General features: G+C 42.5%; 1 protein-coding gene across 4 annotated transcripts in view; it reads left to right on the forward strand.

Annotated features, from left to right (window-relative positions):
* Window positions 1-18,720, forward strand: part of STXBP5 (syntaxin binding protein 5) — a 546,297-nt gene that overhangs the window by 249,622 nt on the left and 277,955 nt on the right. For all 4 annotated transcript variants that reach the window (XM_040350878.1, XM_040350875.1, XM_040350876.1 and 1 more), the window contains exon 6: window positions 15,310-15,373. In XM_040350878.1, coding sequence (XP_040206812.1) covers window positions 15,310-15,373 — 64 coding nt within the window. The remainder of the gene's footprint in view (window positions 1-15,309; window positions 15,374-18,720) is intronic.

The raw sequence follows: 18,720 nt of genomic DNA on the forward strand, positions 1-18,720 counted from the left end.
GTGTGCAGTGTAATGATTCATAGGCCAAGGGTGTTAAACTGCTTAAAAATAACCACTCCACTAAACCAAAAGTTAACTGTACAGGATTAAAAAAATGTCAGGTGTAGGTTAGAATAATATGACAAACCGTAATTGTAATATATATTTACTTATAGACAGTTTTTTGCCCTCAGATTCTGTAGAAAAGCATCATAACTTCCCTTTTTAATGTTACACAAGTTAGTAAACCAAGTCATTGTATACATTTCTTTCAACACATTTCCTTATTGGTATCATAAAATGTTGACAATTCCTATGAGATTACACAGCCCTTGCTTATGTCTGTAAACAAGCCATTTTTCTTTCATGAAAAGACTAAAACTGCTCCTGTAAAAAAAAAAAAAAAAAAGTGAAAGAAAGACATATGATCAGTTGTGATGCCAGTCATTTAATAGCTTGACAGTTCAACTGAGAGCACAAGAAGCTATGACTGCTATCATTTATGACATGCATTGAATATAATGGTTTTGGGTAACTTAAATCAGTGGGTTTAGTTCCACTTTAACCCTTTAACTGTCAGGTCTGAACACCATGCGGACTTACAGAAGTGCCCACAGGTGGCCATGACCGTATGCTGTATGGACCCAATTTCTCCCTCTCCTATAAGCTTGTGGTCACTTAAATGACCATAAGCTTATGTCAGAGCGCTGCTCTCCCCTATGGGGGATCAGATTAAGATGGACCGTAGAGTCAGTTTTCATCCGATCCACCAGATGGATGGAAAATGGGGTTTCCATCCGTCACACTTTAGCGGGTCGGATGTCAGCGGACATGTCGCTGCCAACATGACTCCATAGACCTGCACGGAGCGTCCGTTCAGGTCCGCCTAAAAAACTGACAGGTGGACCTAATTGGTCCGCCCGTGTGAAAGGGGCCTTAGTTTAACTTCTGCAGTTGGGAAGATACTGAAGAGTTTAAAAGACCACATCGATAAGTTCTTGCTGGTAAAAAAAAAAGATTTTAAGCAACAGACAGCATGGATTCATGAAAGGCAGAAATTGTCACACAAATCGAATTTTCTTTTTATGAGAAGGGAAGTAAAACTTTGGACAGAGGGGTGGTTGTGGACATGGCATACTTGAATTTTGCAAAAGCGTTTGACACAGTTTTGCACACACTGCTAATGTGTAAGGTTAAGTCTGCAGGTCTAGCAAAATCTGTTTTTTAATCAATGGAATACTGGGTAAGATAAATATTCAGAGAGAAGTGATTAATGTTTCATATTTCGAATGGTCTAGGGCGGTGGTCTCCAAACGGTGGCCCTTTTGCTTGCCTTTATCCAGCCCTCTGGGCACTATTCCATCCACAACTGACACCAATGATGAGGCACCATTCCTCACACTGACACAAGTGATGGGGTGCTATACCTCCCACTGATATCAACAATGGGGCACTATTACACCCACTCAAAACAATGACGACACATTGTTTACTCCCACTGGCCACAGTCTGGCCCCCCTGAAGTCTGAAGGATAGTAAACTGACCCTTTGTTTAGAAAGTTTGGAGACTCCTGGTCTAAGGTCATCAGTGGTGTACCCCAAGGTTGAGTGTTGGGACCCTTACTTTTTAATATTCATAAATGAAATCAGGTCTGGGATTAAAAATACCATTTCAATCTTTGCAGATGACGCCAAGCTATGCAGTGGAATAATGTCCTTACAGGATGTCTCCTATTCACAAACCAACCTCAATGCACTGTTTAATTGGGCAACTATGTGGCATATGAGAATAAATGTTGATAATTGTAAAGTTAGGCACTGGTAAAATACATGAAGAAAAAAATGTAATGTTGCACTACTATGATTTTTTGTTCTTGTGATTAGATACGCTTGTAAAGCCGTTTTTGCATTCCAATTTAGTTACATGGTGGAAAGGAGCAGTCATGATGCAACCTAAAGCTCGAAGACACATGACCGAAGAGCCTATGTAAAGAAGGGAATTAAGAAATATTCCTGTAGTGTGATCCAACACCAAGATATCTTTAGGTCCAGGTCATATAATAGCTTGGGGGTTTGCACAGTGTGTGGTAGATATCGCGTTCACCTCTGATGGGGAGAGGAGACTAATGAAATTGACCTTGGTATCTTAGATGATGGAAATTTCCAGTCATATATTGTCCTGTTATCTTTCTAGTTTGTATGTGTGGGCCTGTTTCTGCCATGTTGGTAAAATGACCTTAGCACAGGTCTATGATAGCCTACGACTGAATTGCTCTAATTGGCTTTGTCTGTTCTGATATTCTATTAAATATGTTTTGACATTTTGCAGTAATGACCTGCTCTGTGTAGTTCATATTGTTCAAATCATTCTATAATTAATTTGACATTATAGAATCTGCTTAGAAGGCAAATCCACTTGGCACTACAAGTGCACTGAAAGTGCAGTCGCAATAGATCCTAGGGGAACCGGATGCTTCTCCCCCAGACATGCCAGAGTTAACCCTTAGTGCCCCTGTACCTGCGGCCTCTGTGGATGCTATGACGGCAGTCCTAGAGCGTCTGTTGCCAGAATTGAAGCGGCCCCTCCCCCTGCCTTCTTCTGGGGATGCCTCTTGGGCCCAGCTACTACTCCCGGCCCTGGTTCCAAGGTGTCAGAGGATGCAGGCCTAGTCCACACGGACAGTGAGGATGACTCTGCATCAGAGTCAGCGCATGATAGGCCGCTAGTGGGAGCTCTTATCACTGCGGTGCGGGATACTCAGAAAATGGGGGATTCGGCGGAGACATCAGATATGTCGGTCCCTTTTGGGTTCCGCAAGCCGGCCCACACTGCGAAAGTGTTTCCTTGTGTTCCTTATCTGAAAAAAGTATTTGTATGAGGAATGGGATCGGCCGCAAAAGTTTTTTTCTGTTCCAAAATGCTTTGCGGTCCGTTATCCTTTTGAGGATGGAGGGATGAGTGTGGGCGGACCTGGGGGGTCTTTGTTTTTCTTTTTTTGGACATTATTTCTTTGGGGTGGTGGTGGGGGTTCTTTGAGATACTGGAGGTCTAAACCTCATATCTTTTTTTTTTTTTTAAGGCAGAGAAAGGGACTGAAGAGCTATGTAGCACTTTACATAGAGATTCCATTCATTCATAAAATGACAGTCTGATCATTGTAACCGTGAGTGTTACAATGCGTCAGCTGTCGGTGGATATAGCAGCAATCGCTGCCTATATCCATTGTACGGGGGGGGGGGGGGGGTTTGGTATACACATGTATACCAAGCCACAACTTCATCCTCACTCGCACCCACTACTCCCCCCCCCCCCCCTGCGCCGTGCTCTCCAAGCTGACAGATCATGGAGATCTGTGCAGGGAGAAGCTACAGGCCGAGGTAGGGAAGGAGGGATGCAGATCGGAGCAGCCATGGATCAGGAGTGCAGGGGCATTTGGCGGGGTGATGAGAGGTATTGGGAGACACATCTGGACCCTCCCCCCAAGCCCCGTGCAGCACCTGAAGCTGGCGGGAGTGGCAGAGGAGGGATGCCGGCAAATGATGGTGGCTGCGGGAATCGCTTTTGTTCGGGGTATCGGATGGAGGGGGTAATTAGTGTTGGGGAGAAGAAGGGGGTGAAGGGGATAAAAGGAGAGTGGGGGGAGTATTTATAAGTGGAAGTTGGTGGTGGGAGGTGGAGAGGCAGGGGACAGGTAGGAAGCGGCGTTGGTGGGGGGGCTGTCACATTAGGGGTTAATAACTCTGATCAGCAGGTTGTACAGAGTTGAACAGTTATAGAATTGTTCAGCAGTCTGTATATCATTTGGTCTTTGTGAAAGTTGGTCTACAAGCTATGGTGCAAATTATTGAAAATGTATCACACCTGATGCACTGACGGCCTATCTCATCTCTTGAGGCCCTGAAATGCCAGGAGTGTACAAATATCCTTTTTTGGAAAGTACAGTCCAAGGTATTTAGTAAGAGGCATAGTGAATTCTTGGGAAAATAATTTTTGTTTTTTTTGTACAATTTTCATAAGTTATTTATCCCACGCAGCATATACTGTACATTCAATTACACCCCAAAATACATTCAGCTAATCCTCTCGAGTATGGTGATACCACATGTGTGGGACTTTTTCACAGTCTGGCCACATAGAGAGGTCCAACATGCAGGGAGCGCCATCAGGCGTTCTAGGACCATAAATTGCACATAAAATTGCCTAGCGACCTATCACACTTTTGAAGGCCCTGGAGCACCAGGACAATGGAATTACCCACAAAATGACCCTATTTTGGAAAGCTATCACCCCAAGATATATTCTATGAGGCATAATGAGTCTTTTGAACGGTTAATTTTTTCCACAAGTCTTTGGAAAACGTGGAAAGAAAATTAAAACATTTTTTTTTCAGAAAGTGGTCAATTTATAAGATATTTTTAACACACAGCACATACATAACACAAGTTACACCCCAAAATACATTCTGTTTCTCCTCCTGAGTATGGCATTACTACATATGTGAGACTTTTACACAACATGGCCACATAGAGAGGTCCACCGTTGAAGTAGAACATTCAGGCGTTCTAGGAGCATAAATTACACATACAAGTTCATTCCTACCTATCACACTTTTGAAGGTCCTGGAGCACCAGGACAGCAGAATTACCCACAAAAGAACTCAATTTTGGAAAGCTAACACCCTGACGTATATTCTATGAGGCCTGGGCTGCAGATGGTTACTCTAATGGGCTTGTGACAGGTACTCGGGTACTCTAATGGGCTGGTGACAGGTACTTTGATTGGTGGTGACAGGTCCTCTTTGGTGGGTGGGGGCAATTGGTGTGTTTGTGCATACTGTAGGTGGTAATGAGCTATTACCACAATCTCCTTCTCCTGCACAATCAGCTCCTTTACTGCGGTTTGTTGACATTCTGTGACCGGCTGTGATTGGACACAGCCGGTCACATGGTAAAGAGCCAATTTCATTGGCTCTTTAATGCGATCAGTTTGACAAGCCTTGTCCCCAATCGCCGCTCGTGCGTCCTGTGCATGAGGACAATGCATGTGACCGGCTGTGATTGAACACAGTCGGTCACGTTGTAAAAAGCTGATTTTTATTGGCTCTTTACACTGATCTGGGATGGACTCCGTGGGACACGCCTCATCCCTGATCGCTGCACTGCGTCCGCAGGAGCTGCGAGAAGCCCATGACGTCATATGACACCCCCGGAGGCACAGAGTGTTCCTGCGGATGTCATATGACAATGGCCCAGTATGTAAGTGGTTAAAGTGACCACAAGCTTATGCGAGAGGGAGATATGAGGTCTGTACGGCTTACGGACTTGGCCACCTGCAGGCACTTTTTAAGGTCCTTATGGCATATGGACCTTGTAGTTAAAGGATTAAATAAACCATGTGAATTGGTAAATGTACCTTCAATAAATGTAACCATATTGCTACACTTAGAGGAGCCTCTCTTCTCTCTTATACTGCTGCTGGATGTTACTTATATCCCCTTGTGGAGGCTGCCATTGGTGGATGGACATTTTATGGTTCCACAACATATCGCATTACTATATTCTTTTTTATTTGGACTATAAACTGAAGGACTTATCACCAAATGGTTATGGAACAACAAATCTGAGTTTCAATTATTTCTTATGGGGAAATTTGCTTTGATATATATATACACACACACACACACACGAGTGCTTTGGATTACAAGCATGTTTCCAGAACAAATTCTGCTTGCAATCCAAGGTTTTCACTGTACTTTCCTCCTTTATACTCCTATGGCCACTGATCATTCAGACAGGCAAAGCCATGAGTGTTAGGAGTCGGATACCCAAGCCAGCATATCCCCCATTCTTTCCCTCACCCCCTTTCCTTAATCCTTAATTTCCTCCCCTTTGAACATTAATAGCGGTTGATGCAACACCCTATGTTTTAGGCAGCTGCACCGAGATTGCATAGATAGGTACAGTTCATTACTATACCTCCTTTCCTTGTCTCTCTTCTTCAGATTTACTTTATTCTCAATATGCCAGCTAATTTCACAACTGTTCATATTGCTTGTGAGCCTTTATATAATGCATTTGATACCATACACCTTGTATAATGCATAATGAATATATGCTTTATTTTGTTTGTATTAAACCCTTGTCAAACCAATAATACCTGTGAAAGATACAGTATATACAATAAAATTAACATGGACAATAAATAAAGGTTAAAGTGGAGCTAAACTATGGAGGGAGTTGGAGTGTACTTGCACATTATGGCTTGCTTACCTATCAGTTTGCCCTCTAACATTGATTGACGCACTCCTGGACCTGGTACTCTGTACGCAGCGTATTCCTGGACCCGGCACTCTGTACATAGCGTAATCCTGGACTCAACTGAGTTTGACACTCTTGTTCAAGTCTTTTATGTGTTGATGCAAATTCCATTTTGTGGAACTTTGACATAGGCTAATCACATTATTTCACACTAAGGCCTCATGCACACTGGATATATTTTGAAGTTTTTACAGCTGCTTTTTTTTTTCTACAGTCATTAAACTCTCCATCATGTTATTCTATGTGTCCATGCATACATGGGCTGTTATCAGCAGTTTTGGGCAGTGGCATTTTTGAGCAGTAAAAAAAAAAGAATAGTGGGTTCTGAGACTTTTTTTCAGCTGTAAAAACGCTGATAAACGTCTAACGCTCAAAAACGTTTTTGATCCAGTTAAAAAGAAAAAAAAAGTTGAAAAACTCACTGCAAAGCTACTGTCGTTTAAAATATTATGTCCAGTGTTCATTAGGCCTAAGAAATGGAAACGTTGCATTTTATTTTTGTATTAATGATGCCATTGTTAAGAAATCACTAGTTTTTATTTACCTTTTTAATCATATGTGCTATAGTAGAAAGCTGCATGCCGTGGGTAGCACTTAAAACCAATGCCACAAACAACTTTCCAAATTGGTCATCCATAGCATAAATTAGTATTGCAATTTAACATTTAACTTGGACGCTGACCGTTTATCTCACTAATCAGCCACATGCTCAAACACACTGTACGACTGTGTGTGTGTATAAAATGTTATACATATAATATATATATATATATATATATATATATATATATATACACACATACATTCTCACAAAAGTGAGTAAACCCCTCACATTTTTGTAAATATTTTATTTTATCTTTTCATGTGACAACACTGAAGAAATTACACTTTGCTACAATGTAAAGTAGGGAGTGTACAGCTTGTATAACAGTGTACATTTGCTGTCCCCTTAAAATAACTCAACACAGCCATTAATTTCTAAACCACTGGCAACAAAAGTGAGTACACCCCTAAATGAAAATGTCCAAATTGGGACCAAAGTGTAAATATTTTGTGCGGCCACCGTTATTTTATAGCACTGCCTTAACCCTCTTGGGCATGGAGTTCACTAGAGCTTCACAGGTTGCAACTGGGGTCCTCTTCCACTTCTCCATGAAAACATCACAGAGCTGGTGGATGTTAGAGACCTTGCGCTCCTCCACCTTCTGTTTGAGGATGCCCCATAGATGCTCAATATGGTTTAGGTTCTGGAGACATGCTTGGCCTTGGAGGTGTGTTTGGGGTCGTTGTGTTGGAATACTGCCCTGTGGCCCAGTCTGCTTCAGTATGTCAAATTTCATGTTGGCATTCATGGTTCCCTCGATGAACTGTAGCTTCCCAGTGCCGGAAGTACTCATGCAGCCCCAGACCATGACACTCCCACCACCATGCTTGACAGTAGGCAAGACACACTTGTCTTTGTACTTCTCACCTGGTTGCCGCCACACACGCTTGACACCATCTGAACCTCTGCAGCAATACTGGCAGCACTAATACGTCTATTTCCCAAAGACAACCTCTGAATATAACGCTGAGCATGTGCACTCAACTTCTTTGGTCGACCATGGCGAGGCCTGTTCTGAGTGGAACCTGTCCTGTTAAATTGCTGTATGGTCTTGGCCACCGTGCTGCAGCTCAGTTTCAGGGACTTGGCAATCTTCTTATAGCCTATGCCATCTTTATGTAGAGCAACAATTCTTTTTTTTTTTCAGATCCTCAGACAGTTCTTTGCCATGGGGTGCCATGTTGAGCTTCCCATTCACACCTGAAACCTTGTAACATTAACGAGTCACATGAGACCAGGGAGGGAAAATGGCTAATTGGGCCCAATTTGGAAATTTTCACGTAGGGGTCTACTTACTTTTGTTGCCAGCAATTTAGACATTAATGGCTATGATGAGTTATTTTGAGGGGACAGCATATTTACACTGTTATACAAGCTGTACACTCACTACTTTACATCGTAGCAAAGTGTAACTTCACTGTTGTCACATGAAAAGATATAATAAAATATTTACAAAAATGTGAGGGGTGTACTCAATATATATACACACATACAGTATACAATATATCTGTGTGTGTATATATTTCTAATTAAGTGTTGTCAAGTTGATGTTGACATGTAGTGACTACATGGTGAGAGTTTTCTCTAGAATGATCTGCCGTTGTGTCTTTGCACCACCATGTTCAAAACTTTGTGTCTATTCCAGGGGTAGGCAACCTTTTGAGCATAGTGTGCCAAAAAACATTTTTTTTTTTTAAGAAAATAGGAGTGACATCTAAAAAACAAAACAAAAACAAAATGAGCAGGCAGGTTGAAATGTCCATCTCAACACCAGGACTGGATCTAGCTTGCCTGATGTGGGGGTACATTAAGGTCCGGATGGGAGGTCAGCAAAACAAAAGATTGGTCAGAGGCTGTATGCAAGCCGAGTGAGGCGAGTGGGAATGGAGGGAGGCAGGCAATGAGGTGGTCCTGGCCATGCTTACTCCTGTGTAGCCTGCCGCAATTGTCATCCGGCTTTGTTGATGTGTGGGAGGTGTGTGTCTCATGCATCCTTCACGTGCCAGCATAAATGTGGCTGTGTGCCAGGGGTTGCCAACCCCTGGTCTATTGTATCCATCTTGTCATCCTTCTTTTCACTTCAACTTTTCCATGAATAATGGTCTTTCGGCTGTGTGCCAGGGGTTGCCAACCCCTGGTCTATTGTATCCATCTCGTCATCCTTCTTTTCACTTCAACTTTTCCATGAATAATGGTCTTTCAGCAAATTGTTTCTTCTCATAATATACTCAGAGTAGAACAGCTTCAATTAAGTCACTTATCTAATAAAAATGTATTTTAGTTTTTTTTGGAGGATCCACTGATCGCTATAAAAATGCCAATGGTCCCAAAAATGTGTCCGAAGTGTCCGCCATAATGTCGCAGTATTGAAAAGTGCTCTGGTCTTTGACCAGCAATATGGTCCAGGGCTTAAGTGGTTAATTCCAGGGAAACAAACAACCTTTAAGCTTTTGCTCAAGATTCCAGGGATTTCAGGGCATGTAAATGATAAATAGAGAGACCGTAGTGTTCTCTGTGTACAAACTTTATTTAAAGCCCCCAAAAACAAATCACACATAGAGGATAAAAACTTTAAAACCACATGTAAAAAATCCACAGTAGCGCCACCGTTTTACACACTCGCGGTGCCTGGCTAGACGTCAAGTTATCAGCTCCTTCCCTTTAGACGCGCATCGGCCAATCGCAGGCCTTCATCGCAGGCCTTTCTCAGTAGATCTATTTTCTATTTCACCAAACTATGTACATGATTCTCTTCCTGGTGTTACCTGTGCTTCCCTTATCACCAGTTCCAGCGCACTGAAATTATGGCTGCTCTCATCCTCCCCTCTTTTTTTTTTAAAAAATGTCTATTTTGGTTTTGGTGTATTTTTGCTAAAATTTAGATGGTTACTTTGGATTTCTTATATACAGTATTTAGTCGCCGTTTCATATACTTCTATATATTTCTAGTGTTCTGTTGTGTCAAATAATTGCTACCTCTGCAATGCCCTGAAGTTCTTTTTTGATACGCAGCCACAGTTTTTTGTTTTTTCATTTTTTGCTGCTTGGCAAGCTTTTCTTAAATCGAAATAGATGACCAAGTGACATGTATCCAGCAAAGCTTGTCAGGAAAGTACAATGTGTTATGACAATGACAAACAGGAAATGGTGGCCTAAAGAGATAGGACAAATATGCTTATTTTGCTTGATTTAACAGCTAATATGAGATGGAGCTTTATGAGAGTTTTTATATTAACCTACTGTGCTTGAAATATGTCAGCAAGGAGCTCATTAAATTCCAATGGGCTGCATAGCAAACAACTTTAATACTCCATTGTATAAATGGTCTTAAAGTAGTATAATTGCTGTACCAAGTTATTTAACTGTAGTAAAACAATGCACTGCTGAAACCATTCCATATATGTGGATATGTGAATACTGTTTACATATGCGGGCGCTACTCACATATGTGGGCGCTACTCACAGATGTGTTCGCTTCTGCGCGCGAGCTTGGCAGGACGGGGCACATTTTTTGGCTCCTAACTTTTTTAGCTGGCTCCTAGATTCCGAGCAAATTTGTCAAACCCTGTGTTGGTGCATAAGGTAGAATTTTTGCACCCCATTGACCAGGTAATTGTATGGTATGTACTACACAGGGTCTGAGTTACAAAAGATGAACAGAAGTTTGCTATATTTGAAAAACATACATACATGTGAAACTCAAAAAATTTGAATATCGTGTAAAAGTTAATTAATTTCACTAATGCAACTTAAAAGGTGAAACTAATATATGAGATAGATTCATTACATGCAAAGCAAGATAGTTCCAGCCGTGATTTGGGATTTGGGGTGGCGGGACTGTTAGCGGTAAAGCTCTGCTAGTTTTAGCAGTGCTTTACCATTTACCAGTGTGAAAGTACCTTAAGTTCACTGTACTCCAATGGCCTCCAGTCACCAGATCTCCATTCAATAGAGCACCTTTGGAATGTGGTGGAAAGAGATTTGCATCATGGATGTGCAGCTGACAAATCTGCAGCAACTGTGTTATGCTATCATGTCAATATGGACCAAAATGTTTCCAACACCTTGTTGAATCTATGCCACAAAGAATTAAGGCTGTTTTGAAGGCAAAGGGGGGGGGTCCAACCCAGTACTATCAAGGTGTACCTAATAAAGTGGCCAGTGAGGGTATATGTTGATGGTCTTACCTGCCAAAGGAATTATTCTGTTTAGCATTTCTGGGGGGCTAGGCACCCCAGGCAGAAATTAATATTGACATTTGAGTTGAACACACACTTCATCTGAATTTACAGTTCAAACTCAATCAGATTTTTCTAATTTTGAAAAATTTTTAGTCCTAAAATGATGCTGCCTGCCAATGTCCTGTGCACCCTTTGTCCTTGATCAGATTCATAGCAACTAATAAGGTAGTAGGGCTTCACTCAGCAGAGGCCAGGCGTATTTGCAATTCCTTGTCTGTAAAAGTCATTGTTACTACTTCTGTTGGCTAAAATAGGTTCACATATGTGCGGCCACGGTTCACAATACGGGGTCTGGTGTGTGTCTAACCAATTCAGGTGCAGAATCTGGTCAGAATTTTTCCTTTTATCGGACCCAAAGATTCACAGGACCCTTTTGGAATGCAGACTGCGGCCACCACGACCGTGTGAACCGGCTCCAGTACGAGCCGAGCACACTCACCTGTCATATGTGAACCAAGCCCAAGACTACTTGTTGCCCAGGGCAAATTTGACATTTCTCGCATGTTGATATCAGCATTTTTCGGCTAGAAAATTACTTGGATCCCCCACATATTATATATTTTCTAAAAGCAGAAATGATGGAGGTTGTTGCAATTAATTTTTTTAAGCCAAATTGTTCCCAGCGCAAAAACACCTGTTTGATAGAATAAGTAATCAGACTGTTCTGCCACTGAATAGGTTAGGTATCATCCTGAGGTGCAATTCAGTGTCTGGTGTGGATCATGTGCAGTCCTAATAAACAGCCCAACTGTACCTGGTGAAAGGTAGCACCATGTAAAAGCTCATATCTAGATGAGGCAGCAAGCACCCTCCAAGGCAGCCGATTAAATGCAGTGCGCTTTGATTGGCTGCCTTTCTGGCTGGTAACGGCCAGTAAATAAAGAATCAGAAACAAATTTGATGAAATCTTTGTCACAGAGGCAATGGAGGAAGAACTGTTCCTTCCCCTCCATTGTGCTCAGCTGACCCAACCACTTGCAGGGGGCCTTCTGAGCACCGTAAGCCCTGGTTCACATTGCAGCGTTTCGATATGCCAAATCGGTGGCTATTGCCAGAAATGGCACCGTCTGAATCAGTGCGATGCGGCATTTGCGGCGGCGCACCGATTCGCAAAAGTCGTTTCTGTACTACTTTCGGCAACTTTGTGGTGCGATTTCAAAAGACATCTGTGCAAAAACCTACACAGATGTCTCTGAAATTGCCCCCAAAGTCAGGACTGACACGCGGGAATGAAATTGTGGTTCACTCCCGCTGTCAGTGTGAACCTAGCTAGGGTAAGTGATCAGGCACGTGGAGCACTTTTCCTGGAACGCTAGCTGCTTGATAAAAAAGATAATACAAGGGTAATGGCTGCACCTGAAACCATGATTCTGATATAAATGCTTCCTCCTGCAGCTATATATATCCGGCACCTATTACACACTTATTTAGGCTAGGTTTCCACTATTGCAATCCCAAAGTCGTGTGATTTACAGTGTGACTTTGCAATGCGATTTTTGATGCAATGTCATGTGACCGGTGAGAATAGGTTGCACCAAAATCGAAACAGAGTAGTACAAAAACCTTTTTCGGTGTTGCTGCGAATTGAGTCACACCAATTGAAACAGAGACCATTGAAATACATGGGTTTTGACTTGGAATGCGACTTCACATGTGTCAAGTTGCACAAAAACTTGCAGTAGTGGAAACAGAGCCTAACAGTGTAACATGTTACAGCACATCCTGCACCCCCTGAGCATCCTCTCCTGTGACAGTGGGTGGGGGTTCCTCTCCCCACAGCCGCTGTCCTGTTTAAAATCGATGCAACTTTTTGCGGCTCTGCCTGAACGTCCACGTTCCTTCACAGAGATCTATGAGCGCAGAAACTACAAGTCATGTCTTCCACCACAGAAGACAGCTTGGAGTTCTCAATGGAACGAGTGCGCTGATCAGCTCTCTAACTGAAAGCCTGTAAGGAGGGGCAGGCAGAAATCTGGAGGACATGTCTGCAGCAGCCTGGCATGGCACCTGTGATCAACTGATTTTTTTTGTTTGATTTTCAACTTCTCTACTGTATGGCCTGTTTAAGCAGTTGTGTAATTATCAGTGACTGATAAATATGTACTGGTATATAAAATCTGTGTTTTTATCTAAATCTAACCTTTCAAAGAAAAATGTGTATAGATAGCTTGCAGTACTTCATGTCTCCGTGTATAGTGCATAGTAAAGTGCTAAAAAAAAAAAAAATCCAATCCCGTTACTGACTTGCAGATACCCCTAAACATTAAAAGGCTGATGTGTAAAAATATTTTTTTAGCTGTGCAATTTTTTGGAGCTTTGCATTTTATACAGTGTTCAGTTTGGCACATGGTTTAATAAAAATAAATAAATATATTCTTAATACAGTATTGCAATTATGTGATAGCAATGCTATTCAATAGATGGCACCATAGACAGACTGCAGCCTGAAGGTGGCGCTGTTCATCTGCAAGCACAACATTGATTGCTATAGCCTGCATGTGATCATCTAACTGGTGGTCACATGATCGGTAACTGCTTCGATTAATTCCAGGTCATTAGTGGGGATCCAAGCTGTCATGGTCACCAGGATAGTGAGCAAGCAGCTACATGAAGTTTGCTTTAACCACTTGCTGCCTGTACTAAAATCGTTTTGTTTTGTTACTTGGAGCCTCCCATCATTATATTGTAGTCTGAAAGCAAAAGCCCTGAAGCAGAACATGCTGGCTGTTGCAATTTTTTTATGTAACACAATATTTGCACAGCCTTTATTAACTACAAATTTTCATGGGGAAAACAAAAAAAAGAATTTTAGTGCACAATAGAATACCAATTTTTTTGTTAAAAAATCACATTCTTTTAAAAAATATGCAGTTAATGTCAAGATTTTAAATTGTGCATGCCTCTAAAATGGTGACAAACCTAAAATTATACATGGGCAATGCGTTAAAAGCTGTTACAGGTTACCATTTTTGTGAGCTTTGGTGCTAGAATTATTGCTCTTGCTCTGGTTGTGGCAATACCACACGTGTGGTGCGGGCCTTTGTGAGCATTTGCGTGTGAGCACTAGGGTGCTTTACTTTTTTATTTTATTGACATATTTTTTTTCTCTCGGGAGCCCATTGCACCCACAATCAGCAGAGTAATATTACATCCTAAATACAGGTGTAACCTGTTACTAAAGGTGGCTTTAGCATTTAAAAGCTTAAAGTAATTGTAAACGTTCAGATTAAAAAAATAAAGTGTTATACTTACCTGTGCTGCCCTGATCTGCCTATTCTAGAGTCCCCCACCACTGCTCCTGGCTCCTCCCCCTATCCCTGAGTGTCCCCATAACAAGCGGCTTGCTATGGGGGCACTTGTTCCTAAGCGCAGGTTTTTTATATATTTTTACTATGGGGGCACTTGTGTGAGCTCGCTCCCCAGCCGACAATGTGCGTCCATAAGACACAAAGCATGGCTCATCCCTGCCCCTCACTCCCTCACTGACTGTGATTGACAGCAGTGGAAGCCAATGAGGAGGGAGAAAGCATGTGCACATAGCTGGATCAAGATTTGCCCCATCAGGCAAGTATTCACGGGGGAGCTGCATAGTTTTTTTTTTTTTTTTTTTTTTACCTTAATGCAGAGCATTAAAGTAAGACATCTTCAGCTTTAACTCCTATCTAAGACAAAAGTTGAAGGTTTATTGGCTTATGCATGCAATGTTTTTGGCAGGGATATTTTTTTTTTTTAACCAAAGCCCATGAAGTAAAACAAATTATTTGCCACACACATTTTTGTTTGCCCACATTCCCATGCCATCTTGTATTTATTAATGTTTTAATACTATTTAAAAATTGTGAATTTGCGTTACCTACTGTATGTATACCACCCAGTCAGTATGCATAGGTTATCACTTACCATGAGTTTATACACAGAAGTTGTTGGAATTTACAGTGGATGTGTAAAAAGTTGTAAAGACCGGAAGTGACCAAACTCTCTAAGGCCAGGTAGTCCTTTAGTTGATCCATTCAGTATGAATAACAGTAACATTATACCACTGAAAAAATCAAGCCAACTAAGCTAAATATTTTCAATTGTTAGAAGAAAATTCTGGATTATGCATGTTATAATTATTTAGATCATGTTTATATTATAAAATCTTTTTTTGTTTTTTTTATTTTGCAGTTCATCAAAATCACACCCAGGACCTGTTGTCCACATAAGTGATAATCCAATGGATGAAGGAAAGGTATGTGTATCTGCTCTTTATTTTAAATCTCTCTGCTACAAATAAAAAATAAAAAAATAAAACATTTTCTATATACTGTATACAGAGAATTCATATATGACAAGTAATTGATCTGTGACTTATGTTTAGTTTCAAACTACTGTTATGCAGGAACAAATCAGCTGACTTCTGTATCTAAGGCAGCGATTTGTTCCCTGCTTCAGGGAATTTTTCTTTTTCATTAAGTTGATGGCTGGATCTGGGACTACTTTGTTAGGGTTAGGTATTCTGCAAGGCTTAGGTAACATTCGTTTTCCTTAACATTAACACTTTTGGGGTGAGTTGCAAAAAACATTTGGACATTTCCTATTGTGTGCATGTGTCTCTTATATAGTCTATTTTGTTCTGTTATATAGTATATAATAATGTTATTTAAATTTACCCTATTAGTAAACAACTATTATAGACTGATATACACATGATCTACAGCAGTATAAATTTTGTTTCTAAAATCCTTTGCATCCAGGGTACATATTTAGCTTTCAGTCTTCAGTAAACGGGCACTTACCTGCAACTATTGTGGAAATGACCAGAAATGTGTTTTGAGTACCTGGGGGGGGGGGCACTGTGTGTGTGTGTGTGATGTCATTCTCTGCCTACTTTGGAGGGCTCAGCTAAACGCCTGGTCTTTCTTAAAGGGGAGTTCCAGCCATTTGTATGTTTATTAAAAGTCAGCAGCAACAAAAAGTGTAGCTGCTGGCTTTTAATAAACAGGCACTTACCTGCTCCAGCGACGCGCCGGCCAGGGCTCCGCTCCTCTCCCCCCCTCCCCGGCCGGCGTCTTCATCTTCAGTGTGGGCACCCGGCCGTGACAGCTTTCGGCTTCACGGCCGGGCACCCACTGCGCATGCGCGAGCGGCGCGGCCCGGCGCCACGCCGTGTAATTGGCCAGGAGATCGCCTAGGACCTGTGACGTGTCCTAGGCGATCGCCTACAGCAGCCACTTCCTGAAGGCGATTAAGCTTAGTCGCCTACAGGAAGGAGGAAGTGGGACAGGAAGTCCCACTCGTGCTGAAGCCCCCACTCCCCCCCCAAAAAATTACATGCCAAATGTGGCATGTAAGGGGGAGAGGAGTGGGTTAAGAGGAAGTTCCAAATTTGGGTGGAACTCCTCTTTAATTTTGATGGGTCTTCTAATCCTTATACGTCCATTGCCAACACCTTTGGTTTCTAACACATAAATAAAGAGAAAAACGCCGAACTAGCATCAGTCCTGGTGGATATCTGTAGGCAAATCCAAAAATAAGGCAGGTAAAGTGATACTAAAGTCGTTATGATATTTTTAGGCAAAAAAAAATATATATATATATTTTTTTTATATTTGCCTGCTCTGTCTAGTGATTTTACATAGAGCAGGCCTGATCCTCCTTTTCTCAGGTCCCTTTTCTGCTCTCCTGGCCCCTTCCCCCTGACAAGTGCCCCCACAGCAAGCAGCTTGCAAGCAGCTGAGCAAAGCCACAGCTCTGTGTATTTCTTCAGACACGGAACCCCAGCTAGGCCACGCTCCCTCTCTCTCCTCATTGGCTCACTGACTTTGACAGCAGCGGGAGCTTTGTTGCTGTCTCGGGCAGCCAATGGAAAGGAGAGTCTCAGGCAGTCGAGTACACAGGTTTTTAAAGTAACTTATTAAGGCAGCTTCGGCATCTCTTCCAACTACTTCTCCCCTTTCCGGCTCTACTGCCTCCTCTGCTGATGTCTTTTGCCTCTGCCGGTTCTTCTCCCCTCTCCGGGTCTTCTCCGATCTCTCTCCGGTTCTTCTCCCTCTGTCCGATGCCTTCTAATACTGGGTGTGTGCGGTGTGTCCCTACTTATAGGAGGTGCAGCAAAGGTGTAGGCTTGAAGCAATGAGAACTTTAAACAGAAAAGGCAGAGGGTAGGGAAGAAAGACATTCTCACTTGCACGACTTGTCATGTAACTTTGAACACATGGGGAGATTTACTAAAACTGGTGCACACATATTCTGATGCAGCTGTGCATTGTAACCATTCGACTTCTGTAGGGTTTATTAACTAAATAAATAAAATAGCTGTCGTTGCAATACTTTTTAATAAGTAATTCATTTTTGGGGAAAGAATTTAAGTTTTTGACTTAAAAAAAATAAGACAACAATAAAGTTAGCCCAATTTTTTTTTTATATTGTGAAAAATGTCAATTGATACCCAACATGCCACGCTTGTGTAATGGCAACATACTTTAACCCTTAAAAATCTCCATGTGTTTAAAAATGTCTACAGGTTACCAGTTTTGAGTTAGAGGAGGTGTAGTGCCAGAATTATTACTCTCACTGGTTCTCGGCAACAGGATACTGTACATCTTGCGCTGGCTGCAATAGGAAAAACACGTTATAGCAAGCGCGAGAAAGAAGCGATGGGTATCCGACTTGGTATGAATGGTGTTTGGTACGAATCCTGAGGGGGAACTCCACGCAAAATTTGAAATAAAAAAAAAAGGCATGGGTTCCCCTCCAGGAGCATACCAGGCCCTTGGGTCTGGTATGGACTTTAAGGGATACCCCCTACACCGAAAAAACGGTGTGGGGGTTCTCCCAAAATCCATACCAAACCCTTATCCGAGCACGCAGCCCGGCCGGTCAGGAAAGGGGGTGGTGACGAGCGATCGACCCCCCCCCCCCCACCTCCTGAACAGTACCAGGCCGCATGCCCTCAACATGGGGGGGGTGAATGCTTTGGGGAAGTGGCCCCCCCACCCCAGAGCACCCTGTCCCCATGTTGATGGGGACAAGGGCCTCTTCACGACAACCCTGGCCATGGTTGTCGAAGTCTGCGGGCTGGGGGCTTATCGGAATCTGGGACCCCCCCCCACCCTAGATGAATGAGTATTGGGTACATTGTACCCCTACCCATTCACCTGGAGGAAAAAGGTGTCAAGAAAAAAAACGCACTACACAGGTTTTTAAAGTAATCTATTGGGCATCTCCGGGTGTCTTCTTCCGACTTCGGGTGTCTCTTCTTCTGCTCTCTCTGGTTCTTCTCCCGCTCTACGGTGCCTTCTTCCTTCTGCCGGGCTCCTCCGCTATCTTCTTCCAGCTCTTTTACTAGCGGCAGCCCGGTCTTCTCCGTCATCTTATTCCCTCTTCTTTTCTTCCGATGTTGACACAACGCTCCCTCCTGCTGTAATGCCGGGTGTGCGGTGCGCAACAATTTATATAGGCCTCTTTTGACGTCACAGTGCTCCGGTGGTGACGACATGAAGGGCAGGGTAATTATGGCGTCGCCACCCGGAGCATGATGGGACTGTGCCGTAATAAGAGGCCTATATAAATCGCTGCGCACCGCACATCCGGCAT

Source organism: Rana temporaria, chromosome 4 (assembly GCF_905171775.1).
Source record: "Rana temporaria chromosome 4, aRanTem1.1, whole genome shotgun sequence".
Lineage (NCBI taxonomy): Eukaryota > Metazoa > Chordata > Amphibia > Anura > Ranidae > Rana > Rana temporaria.